Source organism: Hoplias malabaricus, chromosome 7 (genome assembly GCF_029633855.1).
Source record: "Hoplias malabaricus isolate fHopMal1 chromosome 7, fHopMal1.hap1, whole genome shotgun sequence".
NCBI lineage: Eukaryota > Metazoa > Chordata > Actinopteri > Characiformes > Erythrinidae > Hoplias > Hoplias malabaricus.
This window is the reverse complement of record NC_089806.1, coordinates 43,538,258-43,550,585: the sequence shown is the minus strand read 5'-3', so window position 1 is coordinate 43,550,585 and position 12,328 is coordinate 43,538,258. Positions and strand designations below refer to the sequence as shown.

The window sequence follows — 12,328 nt, the reverse complement described above, 5'->3', positions numbered from 1 at the left end:
GCCCCACCCACTAGCTACACATGGACCCACACAAACTACCTGTGCACAGCCCCACCCACTATCTGTACACAGCCCCACCCACTACCTACACATGGACCCACAAACTCCCTACACAGCCCCACCCACTACCTACACATGGACCCACACACACTACCTGTGCACAGCCCCACCCACTATCTGTACACTGCCCCACCCACTACCTACACATGGACCCACAAACTCCCTACACAGCCCCACCCACTACCTACACATGGACCCATACACACTACCTGTACACAGCCCCACCCACTACCTGTACACTGCCCCATCCACTACCTGTACACAGCCCCACCCACTAGCTACACATGGACCCACACAAACTACCTGTGCACAGCCCCACCCACTATCTGTACACAGCCCCACCCACTACCTACACATGGACCCACAAACTCCCTACACAGCCCCACCCACTACCTACACATGGACCCACACACACTACCTGTGCACAGCCCCACCCACTATCTGTACACAGCCCCACCCACTACCTACACATGGGCCCACACACTACCTGTACACAGCCCAACCCACTACCTGTACACTGCCCCACCCACTACCTACACATGGACCCACAAACTCCCTACACAGCCCCACCCACTAGGTGCACACAGCCCCACCCACTACCTACACATGGACCCACCCACTGCCTACACATTGACCCACCCACTACCTACACATGGACCCACAAACTCCCTACACAGCCCCACCCACTACCTACACATGGACCCACAAACTCCCTACACAGCCCCACCCACTAGGTGCACACAGCCCCGCCCACTACCTGCACACAACCCACAAGACCACAACAACGGCCACTGTCTTGAAGCCGCTGCATGTATCCGTGACTGTAGCTGGATGTATCCGATGACAACCTGCGTTTCTGTAATCAACATAAGAACATCATCTTCCTCATCTTCACCTTCATTTCCATCACTTTCTTTCCCTCTCGCTTCCTCCGCTGCAATCCTTTAGGATCATATTTATTTACTGTAATGATGTCATCAACATAACCATCAACATAAACAAGACCATCATCAGCATCAGCATTGTCCTCCTCCGTCTCCCAGACTCAGAGAAACCACACAGATGACCTCATCCCTCTCTCTCTCTCCCTCTCTCACATCCCTGGCGTCTCGTTGCCGCCGGAAACCCTTGTAGGTGATCTCATTGGTCACATGACCTCATGTTGCCGGAGACGGATATATTGGGTAACGGCGTTCCCAGGAGAGGAACTCCGGAGCGTGCAGTGTCCGGTATTCCGGTGAGCGGATTTTTAGAATGGGTTTCTCCTCCGATCTCTAGAGAATGATGTCAGGATGAAGTCATGCCTGAGACTTTATGAATGAGATAACAGCCTATGGACAAGCCCACGGACTGAGAAATTACTGAGATATCACACTCACTCGCTCACACATTCACACATTCACACACTCACACACACACACACTCACACACACACACATGCACAAATAGACTCTGTGCAACAGTAAAAAGTCTGGATGAACTCAGAGTTTTAACACCTGACTTATATGACCTCAACATACTGTACACTTCAACTTAATACACTTTATAAACACTGTAATAACACGCTATTAAAAACTCTGTAAACACTAAATACACTCGAAAAATACTTTATAAACACTGTGAAAACATGGTATAAAACTCTATAAACACTGTAAACAATGTATAAATAATCAATAAATACAATATAAACACCCTATAAATACTCTATAAACAATATAAACATTGTATAATCTATGAACAGTGTGTAAACATTATAAAAATAAAAAATATATATATAAAAACAAAACGTATCCTCGTGGAGTTCCTCAAGGCTCTGATTTAGGCCCTTTACAGTTCTCAGTTTACGTGTTTCGCCCCTTAACACTTCAGCAACAGCAGGTGCACATTTCACATGGACACTAGCAGGGTCCTGTCTTGTTGTTACAGTCTAATAAACTGGTATTTGACTGAATGTATATAACACATGTCTTAATTATAACAAAGGACTAAGAAGTTCAACAAAATGATTAGAATTAAAAGGTACTGCAGGGCGGGGCGATGTGTTCTGGAGGATCTTACCCTGGTACTGTAATGGGATGTCAATTTTGGGTCCGATGACATAATGCCCCTCCTCCAGAGAGTGGGCGGTGACGGTGGTCCACTGTCTGCAGGAGTGCAGCAGCACTACATCGTCCTCGGACAAGCCCTCCACATTCTCACCTAGAAACAAACACACGTACGTCACACACACAAACAGATCCAGAGGAATGCTTTCGGGATACATGCCATTCTTGTAAAGCCCTGTTTTTTTAAACCCGTGTGGACCTCTTTGTTAAACATGATCGGGTGAATGAGTGAGTTACAGGCCGGTTCCACAAACTGAACATCTAAAAAGTTCTGTAAAAACCTTTGACTGAAATACAGATGTTGATAAGGAATGATAAGCTAATGTCAGCTAGCGGATGACTACTTTGGTAGCTAGCTAGTGACCTCCAAAACAGCTATGTCGCTAGGCCTACCGTACTCAGTTCACGCCTTTCACACCTCATTGCTCTCTAGCAGCTCAACATAGACACACAGCAGTGTCCTGGTTAATCAGATAATAGCCTTCTCAGCACAGAACATAGAAAATATTATAATACCAGCAAAAACTGGACACGACCAAATATATGACTGGACATTATAGTCTCTCTCTCTCTCTCTCACACACACACACACACACACACACACAATTGGACACAGTTAATAATGCTAATATTTACAGACTGAGCTGTCTCACTCTCTCTCTAGTGCTCTTTTTCTCTCTCATTCTCTCTCTCTCTCTCTCTCTCTCTCACACACACACGCATACACACACACAACTCTCTGTAATGAACATCTGATTCACACACAGCGGAAAACCACCACAACAGTCATCACTACAGAGACTTTTCTCCACGGAAACGACCCTCTGCTGCCAGGGGACACCAGGGAACATTAGCCAAGAGTGTGCAAAGAAACACACACTCAAACATACACACACACACACACACACTCACACACATTCCGGGAGTCTTATGTCTTTAAACACAAGCAACAACACTGACGAAAATATGTTTCAAAACTCAGTAAATAAACACTAACTGTGGATTAACTATTAACTCAAACTGTGTCAGAGAGGAAGGAATGAATGAGAGAGAGAGAGAGAGAGAGAGAGAGAGAGGATGTGATGAAAGAAGAGTATATTGATCAGCTACTAAAAGAATCCTTCATTGATGGGAGTCTTAAACCAGAGGCTTTTACAGAGGAAATGACATTCTCTCTCTCTCTCTCTCTCGCTCTCTCTCTTTCACACACACACACATATGATGGTTTTACTATATTTGCGAGGACTTCCCATGACACCTGTTTTATTAATGCAGCCAGGTCACAACTAAATTTCTCCTCAGATTTTTTATAGAAGGTTTATTGATGTGAATGGATCCAGGAGGAGGCTGGGTCCTCACAAAATGCTAAAACACACACACACACACAAACAAACAAATAAACACAAACTAAAACCCAATACAAAAATGGAAGAGGGGGTGAGAGTTCAAAAGTTACAAAGTGAGAAAGAAGAGTTAAAATATGACAGAAAATTGTTAATGGTGTGTGTGTGTTTGTGTGTGTAAGAGAGAGAGAGTATTGTGATTTTAGAGAGGCATAGGGAAGGTCAAAGGTTAATCCAAGGGTCAGTCACTGCTCTAAGGTCAAGAGAGAAAGAAAGAGAGAGAGAGAGAGAGAGAGAGAGAGAGAAAGAGAGAGAGAAAGAGAGGAGAGAGAGAGAGGAGAGAGGGAGAGAGAAAGAGAGAGAGAGAGAGTGGAAGGAAAGGAAGGTGGATGTAGAAATAAACAGAAGCACACACTGCAAGAATAAATGAACTAGTGAGTGAGTGAACAAGTGAAAGAACGAGTGAGTGTGAGTGAGAATGAAAGGAGCATGACTGAGCGAGTGAGAGAGTGAGATAAGGGTTAATACACTGCACTGAACAGAGTGTGTCCCTCAGTTAAAGCTCTGCTCAGTAAAGTCTTTACATTTTCATGTCTCCTGAGAAACAAACACACGGGTCTCGGACCTCTGCGCCCTCTCAGCCCCCTTTGAGTGCCCTGTAAATGTTCTGTAAACACGTCCTGTGAGCGTCCTGTGAGCGACCTGTGACCGTCCTCTGAGTGTCCAGTGAGCGTCCTGTGAGCAACCTGTGCTCATCCTGTGAGTGACCTGTGAGCTTTCACTGAGCGTCCTGTGACTGTCCTGTGTTTGCGACCTGTGAGCGTCCAGTGAGTGTCCAGTGAGCGTCCTGTGACTGTCCTGTGTTTGCGACCTGTGAGCATACAATGAGCGTCCTGTGATTATCCTGTGAGCATCCAGTGAGCAACCTGTGAGTGTCCTGTGAGCGGTCAGTGAGTGTCCTGTGAGCGTCCAGTGAGCATCCTGTGACCGTCCTGTGACCGTCATTTGGTTGTCCTGTGAGCATCCAGTGAGCAACCTATGAGCGCCCTGTGAGTGTCCTGTGATCGTCCAGTGAGTGACCTGAGAGTTCTGTGAGAGTCCTGTGAGCATCCTGTGACCGACCTGTGAATGTCCTGTGAGCGTCCTGTGAGTGTCCTGTGAGCAACATGTGAGCGCCCTGTGAGCATCCTGTGAGAGTCCTGTGAGCATCATGTGAGCATCCTGTGAGTGTCCTGTGAGCATCCAGTGAGCATCCAGTGAGCATCCAGTGAGCAACTTGTGAGTGTCCTGTGAGTGGTCAGTGAGTGTCCTGTGAGCATCCAGTGAGCATCCTGCGAGCGTCCTGTGACCATCATTTGGTTGACCTGAGTATCCTGTGAGCATCCAGTGAGCAACCTATGAGCACCATGTGAGCGTCCTGTGAGTGTCCTGTAAGCAACATGTGAGCGCCATATGAGCATCCTGTAAGAGTCCTGTGAGCATCCTGTGAGAGTCCTGTGAGCATCCTGTGAGCGTCATGTGAGTGTCCTGTGAGAGTCCTGTGAGCATCCTGTGAGCAACATGTGAATGTCCTGTGAGCGTCCTGTGAGCATCCTGTAAGCATCCTGTAAGAGTCCTGTGAGCGTCCTGTGAGCAACATGTGAGCAACCTATGAGCGTCCTGTAAGAGTCCTGTGAGTGTACTGTAAGCATCCTGTGAGCGTCCTGTGAGCATCCTGTGAGTGTCCTGTGAGCGGTCAAAGAGTGTCCTGTGAGCGTCCAGTGAGCATCCTGTGAGCGTCCTGTGACCATCATTTGGTTGACCTGTGAGCATCCTGTGAGCATCCAGTGAGTAACCTATGAGCGTCATGTGAGTGTCCTGTGAGAGTCCTGTGAGCGACCTGTGACCGTCCTGTAAGAGTCCTGTGAGCATCCTGTGAGTGTCCTGTGAGCAACATGTGAGCGCCCTGTGAGCAACCTGTGAGCGTCCTGTAAGAGTCCTGTGAGCATCCTGTGAGAGTCCTGTAAGCATCATGTGAGCAACCCGTGAGCATCCTGTGAGCGTCCAGTGAGCAACCTGTGAGTGTCCTGTGAGCGGTCAGTGAGTGTCCTGTGAGCGTCCAGTGAGCATCCTGTGAGCGTCCTGTGACCGTCATTTGGTTGTCCTGTGAGCATCCTGTGAGCGTCCTGTGACCGTTATTTGGTTGTCCTGTGAGCATCTAGTGAGCATCCCGTGATCCTGTGAGCATCCAGTGAGCGACCTCTGAGAGTCCTGTGAGCATCATGTGAGCATCCTTTGAGCAACATGTGAATGTCCTGTGAGCGTCCTATGAGCATCCTGTGAGCAACCTGTAAGCATCCTGTAAGAGTCCTGTGAGCATCCTGTGAGCGTCCTGTGAGTGTCCTGTGAGTGTCCTGTGAGCGTCCTGTGAGCAACATGTGAGCAGCCTGTGAGCAACCTGTGAGCTTCCTGTAAGAGTCCTGTGAGCATCCTGTGAGCAACCTGTGAGTGCCTGTGAGAGTCCTGTGAGTGTACTGTGAGCATCCTGTGAGCGTCCTGTGAGAGTCTTGTGAGCAACATGTGAGTATCCTGTGGTGAGTGTCCTGTGAGTCTGATGTGAGTGTGATGTGAGCGTCCCATGAGCATACTGTGAGCATTCTGTGAGTGTCCTGTGAGAGGGTTTTTTCACTGTTAGCTTTTTGTTTTGCCAACAAAGTACCTGATATTCAGGCCATAAATAACTGGTCTGAGAGAGAGAGCGAGAGAGAGAGAGAGAGAGAGAGAGATGTGAAGGAGAAAGAGAGAAGTCTAAAAGATCCCAAGTGTCGTGTGACATAGCTGACCACAGTAACCCATTTTTCCATTCTGTCCGTCTTCCACATTTATCTATCTGTCTATCTCTCATCCTCTCTCTCTCACTCTCTCTCTCTCATCCTCTCTCTCTCTCTGTCTCTCTCTCTGTCTGTCTCTCTCTCACTCTCTCTTTCTCTCTGTCTGTCTCTCTCTCTCTGTCTGTTTTCTCTCTCTCTCTCTCTCTCTCTCTCTCTCTCTCTCTGTCTGAGGGGCTTTTCCTCGGTGTTATCCGGTGGCTGAGGAATGTGTGATGGCCGGCAAGGTTTTGTTTTAAGCTGGACGCTCTTCCGCCTGGAGTTCTGGACGAGAGTTTGGAGCTTGGTCCCTTAGTATTCAGAGCACTGAGCCAGAGACCACAACATTAACATCTGAAAGAGCTCACATCGCTGCTCACACACAACAGAGACTTTGTCACCTTCCACCGAGAGAGAGGAGAGGAGAGAAGAGGAGAAGAGAGGAGAGGAGAAAAGAGGAGAGAGAGGAGAGGAGAGGAGAGAGGAGAGGAAAGCAGAGGAGAGGAGAGCAGAGAGAGGAGAGGAGAGGAGAAGAGAAGAGTAGAGAGAGAGGAGGAGAGGAGAGGAGAGGAGAAGAGAAGAGAAGAGAGAGAGGAGGAGGAGAGGAGAGGAGAGGCAAGAGAGGAGGAGGAGAGGAGAGGAGAGAGAGGACAGGAGAGTAGAAGAGAGGAGAGAGAGGAGGAGGAGAGGTGAGGAAAGGAGTGTCTGTCTCTGCAGTTAGTCTTTTTACAGTCTAGATGGTCCAGGTCCTGCCCACGTCCCCCACTGCAGAGGCAAACGGTTCCCACACCTCACCAGTCCCCGGTGGTCCGGAGGCGTGGGTCCGGTTCCTGTTGCAGTTTCCACATCACTAAGCCACCAGACCTGTTCCTCGCCCAGGGAACCAGTGTGTAGGCTTTCCACTCAGAAACATTTTGGTTTACAGTGCAAGGTTGTGTTTGGTTTACAGTACAAGGCTGTGTTTTGTTTACATAACGAGGTTGTGTTTGGTTTACAGTTTGTGGTTGTGTTTGGTTTACAGTGTGAGGTTGTGTTTGGTTTACAGTGTGAGGTTGTGCTTAGTTTAATGTGTGAAGTTACGTTTGGTTTACAGTATGAGGTTGTGTTTGGTTCACAGTTTGTGGTTGTGTTTGGTTTACAGTGTGAGGTTGTGTTTGGCTTACAGTATGAGGTTGTGTTTGGTTTAAAGTATGAGGTTGCATTTGGTTTACAGTGTGAAGTTGTGCTTAGTTTAATGTGTGAAGTTACGTTTGGTTTACAGTGTGAGGTTGTGTTTGGCTTACAGTATGAGGTTGTGTTTGGTTTAAAGTATGAGGTTGCATTTGGTTTACAGTGTGAGGTTGTGCTTAGTTTAATGTGTGAAGTTACGTTTGGTTTACAGTATTTGGTTGTGTTTGGTTTAGAGTACAAAGTTGTGTTTGGTTTAGAGTGCGAGTTTGTGTTTGGTTTACAGTGTAAGTTTGTGGTTGGTTTAGAATGCGAGGTTGTGTTTGGTTTACAGTGTGAGGTTGTGTTTGGTTTACAGTGTGAGGTTGTGTTTGGTTTAGAGTGCAAGGTTGTGTTTGGTTTACAGTGTGAGGTTGTTTTGGTTTACAGTGTGAAGCTGTGTTTGGTTTAGAGTGCGAGGTTGTGTTTGGTTTACAGTGTGAAGCTGTGTTTGGTTTAGAGTGCGAGGTTGTGTTTGGTTTAGAGTGTGAGGCTGTGTTTGGTTTAGAGTGTGAGGTTGTGTTTGGTTTACAATGTGAAGTTGTGTTTGGTTTACAATGTGAGGTTGTGTTTGGTTTAGAGTGCAAGGTTTTGTTTGGTTTACAGTGTGAGGTTGTGTCTGGTTTATAGTGCGAGGTTGTGTTTGGTTTAGAGTGTGAGGTTGTGTTTGGTTTACAGTGTGAGTTTGTGTTTGGTTTACAATGTGAGGTTGTGTTTGGTTTAGAGTGCAAGGTTGTGTTTGGTTTACAGTGTGAGGTTGTGTTTGGTTTAGAATGTGAGGTTTTGTTTGGTTTACAGTTTGAGGTTGTGTTTGGTTTACAGTGTCAGGTTGTGTTTAGTTTAGAGTGTGAGGTTGTGTTTAGTTAACAGTACACAACTGTATTTGGTTTACATTACGAGGTTGGGTTTGGTTTACTGTATGAGGTTGTGTTTGGTTTAGAGTGCGAGGTTATGTTTGGTTTACAGTGTGAGGTTGTGTTTGGTTTACAGTGTGAGGTTGTGTTTAGTTTAGAGTGCGAGGTTGTGTTTAGTTAACAGTACACAACTGTATTTGGTTTACATTACCAGGTTGGGTTTGGTTAACTGTATGAGGTTGTGTTTGGTTTACAGTGTGAGATTGTGCTTGGTTTACAGTGTGAGGTTGTGTTTAGTTAACAGTACACAACTGTATTTGGTTTACATTACGAGGTTGGGTTTGCTTTAAAGTGTGAGGTTGTGTTTGGTTTACAATGTGAGGTTGTGTTTGGTTTAGAGTGCAAGGTTGTGTTTGGTTTAGGGTGCGAGGTTGTGTTTTGTTTACAGTGTGAGGTTTTGTTTGGTTTACAGTGTGAGGTTGTGTTTAGTTTAGAGTGCGAGGTTGTGTTTAGTTAACAGTACACAACTGTATTTGGTTTACATTACCAGGTTGGGTTTGGTTTACTGTATGAGGTTGTGTTTGGTTTAGAGTGCGAGGTTGTGTTTGGTTTACAGTGTGAGGTTGTGCTTGGTTAACAGTGTGAGGTTGTGTTTAGTTTAGAGTGCGAGGTTGGGTTTAGTTAACAGTACACAACTGTATTTGGTTTACATTACGAGGTTGGGTTTGATTTACAGTGTGAGGTTGTGTTTGGTTTACAATGTGAGGTTGTGTTTGGTTTAGAGTGCAAGGTTGTGTTTGGTTTAGGGTGCTAGGTTGTGTTTGGTTTACAGTGTGAGGTTTTGTTTGGTTTATAGTTTGAGGTTGTGTTTGGTTTACAGTGTCAGGTTGTGTTTAGGTTAGAGTGTGAGGTTGTATTTAGTTAACAGTACACAACTGTATTTGGTTTACATTACGAGGTTGTGTTTGGTTTACTGTATGAGGTTGTGTTTGGTTTACAATGTGAGGTTGTGTTTGGTTTAGAGTGCAAGGTCGTGTTTGGTTTAGGGTGCGAGGTTGTGTTTGGTTTACAGTGTGAGGTTTTGTTTGGTTTACAATTTGAGGTTGTGTTTGATTTACAGTGTCAGGTTGTGTTTAGTTTAGAGTGCGAGGTTGTGTTTAGTTAACAGTACATAACTGTATTTGGTTTACATTACGAGGTTGTGTTTGGTTTACTGTATGAGGTTGTGTTTGGTTTACAGTGTCAGGTTGTGTTTAGTTTAGAGTGCGAGGTTGTGTTTAGTTAACAGTACATAACTGTATTTGGTTTACATTACGAGGTTGTGTTTGGTTTACAGTGTGAGGTTGTGTTTGGTTTACAGTGTGAGGTTGTGTTTGGTTTACAGTGTGAGGTTGTGTTTAGATTAGAGTGCGAGGTTGTGTTTAGTTAACAGTACACGACTGTATTTGGTTTACATTACGAGGTTGTGTTTGGTTTAAAGTATGGGGTTTTGTTTATTTTACAGAAGGTATATTAATATGAGGTTTCCTGATAAAGCTAAATAACTGATTGTATGAGAAATTAAACGTCAGCTGCACTCTTTTTGAATCTGCTCGTTGAATCTCCCATGGGGTTTGCTTTTGTTTCTGGTGCTTCGAACAAAAACGATAAAAAGCAAAGCGTAACTAGTGTAAGATCGTAATCTCTGTGATATCACAAGTGCTGTTTGTGATGTCACAGATTAGTCCAACAAAATCTTCAGCGCAGAGAACACAGAAATGAATGCAGAGTGAACCGAGCTCAACATGAGCATGGGCAAACGACCAGAACGAGCAGGAGGAGGATCCTCATCATCATCACAATGTTACAAGAAGTAACTTTCGCCGTTGGGAAAGCTCGGGCGTTGTGACGTCACAAAGAATAATTATAACAACAAAATACCGCAACAGGGACAGATGGCTGTAGTGAGTTTGCCAGAGTTTGTGTCTGAGCTGATGATGATGAGGATGAGAAGGAGGAGGAGGATGAAGGTGAGGAGGAAGTTTACCTTGGCCGAGTTTGACCAGCGCAGGGAGCCGGAATTTTGCCACGACCGCGTCCAGCGGCAGCGCCACGGAGCTCCAGGACACAGCCGCCAGCAGCTCCATCCTCCAGCCCTCATCACGGAGAACAGCAGCCCGGGAACAGCGCCGAGAAACGGGGACAAACACCGCGCACACCGCCGCCGCCGACACCACCGAGCCACACAGCCATCCTCAACACTCAGAGAGAGAGAGAGAGAGAGAGAGAGAGAGGGGTGGGGGGTGAAAGAAGGAGGAGGTTTGACGGCGAAAGTTGTTTCCCCACGCTTTCTTTCACACCCGTATTCACAGAGACAGAGAGAGAGAGAGAGAGAGAGAGAGAGAGAGAGAGAAGGAAAAGAGAGAGTGGAAAGGAGAGAGAGAGAGAGAGAGAAGGTATATAGAGAGAAATAAAGCTGGTGAACTGAGATTTCTAGTCCCACCCGTACTCTGCAATGCCCCGCCCCCTCACGCCTCCTGCGCTGGGATTGGTTAATAGTTCATCCTCATGGGGTCAGTCCGCTTTAAACAAACACAAATGACACTAGAACCACACACACACACACACACAAACACACACACACACAAATATATCATGGTCACATAGTTTGAAGACACCTGACCGTCCCGCTTCAAATTCAGGGGTTTCTCTTCTGGGAAATCTTTGTGTGTTCCTGGAACTGGGAAACATCTGTGTAACGTCTCCGTGTCCTGCAGCACTATATTCACCCATTAATAATCAGGACCCCCACAGAGCAGGTGTGATGTGGTGGTGGATCATTCTCAGCGCTGCAGTGACACTGACGTGGTGGTGGTGTGTTAGTGTGTGTTGTGCTGGTGTAGAGTGGATCAGACACAGCAGTGCTGCTGGAGTTTTTAAACCCTGTGTCCACTCTCTGTCCACTCTGTGAGACACTCCTCCCTCACTGGTCTACTTTTATAAGGTGCTAAATCTCAAAGGGTCAAACGCTTTTATTTTTCAGGTTTTATAAATGACTATAATCTTGAATGTTTTTAACCTCATTCATTGCACTATACTTTGTTTCTCCTTTATAATTTTTTCCCTTTTTTAAATCATAAATTTAATTGCATTCATTCATTCATTTATTCAATATCTGGAACCCTTATCCTGTTCAGGGTCGCGGTGGGTCCAGAGCCTACCTGGAATCATTGGGCGCAAGGCAGGAACACACCCTGGAGGGGGCGCCAGTCCTTCACAGGGCAACACACACTCACACACATTCACTCACACCTACGGACACTTTTGATTCGCCAATCCACCTACCAACGTGTGTTTTTGGACTGTGGGAGGAAACCGGAGCACCAGGAGGAAACCCACGCAGACACAGGGAGAACACACCACACTCCTCACAGACAGTCACCCGGAGGAAACCCACGCAGACACAGAGAGAACACACCACACTCCTCACAGACAGTCACCCGGAGGAAACCCACGCGGACACAGAGAGAGCAAACCACATTCCTCACAGACAGTCACCTGGAGGAAACCCACGCGGACACTGGGGGAACACACCACACTCCTCACAGACATTCACCCGGAGGAAACCCACGCGGACACAGAGAGAACACACCACACTCCTCACAGACAGTCACCCAGAGGAAACCCACGCAGACACAGGGAGAACACACCACACTCCTCACAGACAGTCACCCGGAGGAAACCCACGCAGACACAGGGAGAACACACCACACTCCTCACAGACAGTCACCCGGAGGAAACCCACGCAGACACAGGGAGAACACACCACACTCCTCACAGACAGTCACCCGGAGGAAACCCACGCAGACACAGAGAGAACACACCACACTCCTCATAGACAGTCACCCGGAGGAGACCCACGCGGACACAGAGAG

General features: G+C 46.7%; 1 protein-coding gene across 1 annotated transcript in view; it reads right to left on the bottom strand.

The window, feature by feature from the left end:
• The window catches only part of gareml (GRB2 associated, regulator of MAPK1-like), a 24,012-nt gene extending 13,359 nt beyond the window's left edge, over positions 1 to 10,653 (bottom strand). Inside the window, exons 1-2 of the mRNA XM_066677740.1 lie at positions 10,441 to 10,653; positions 2,119 to 2,259 (exon numbers count right to left, since the gene is read on the bottom strand). Of these exons, the coding sequence (XP_066533837.1) occupies positions 2,119 to 2,259; positions 10,441 to 10,540 (241 nt within the window). The 5' untranslated portion in view covers positions 10,541 to 10,653. The remainder of the gene's footprint in view (positions 1 to 2,118; positions 2,260 to 10,440) is intronic.
• Between the last annotated feature and the right edge of the window lie 1,675 nt (positions 10,654 to 12,328).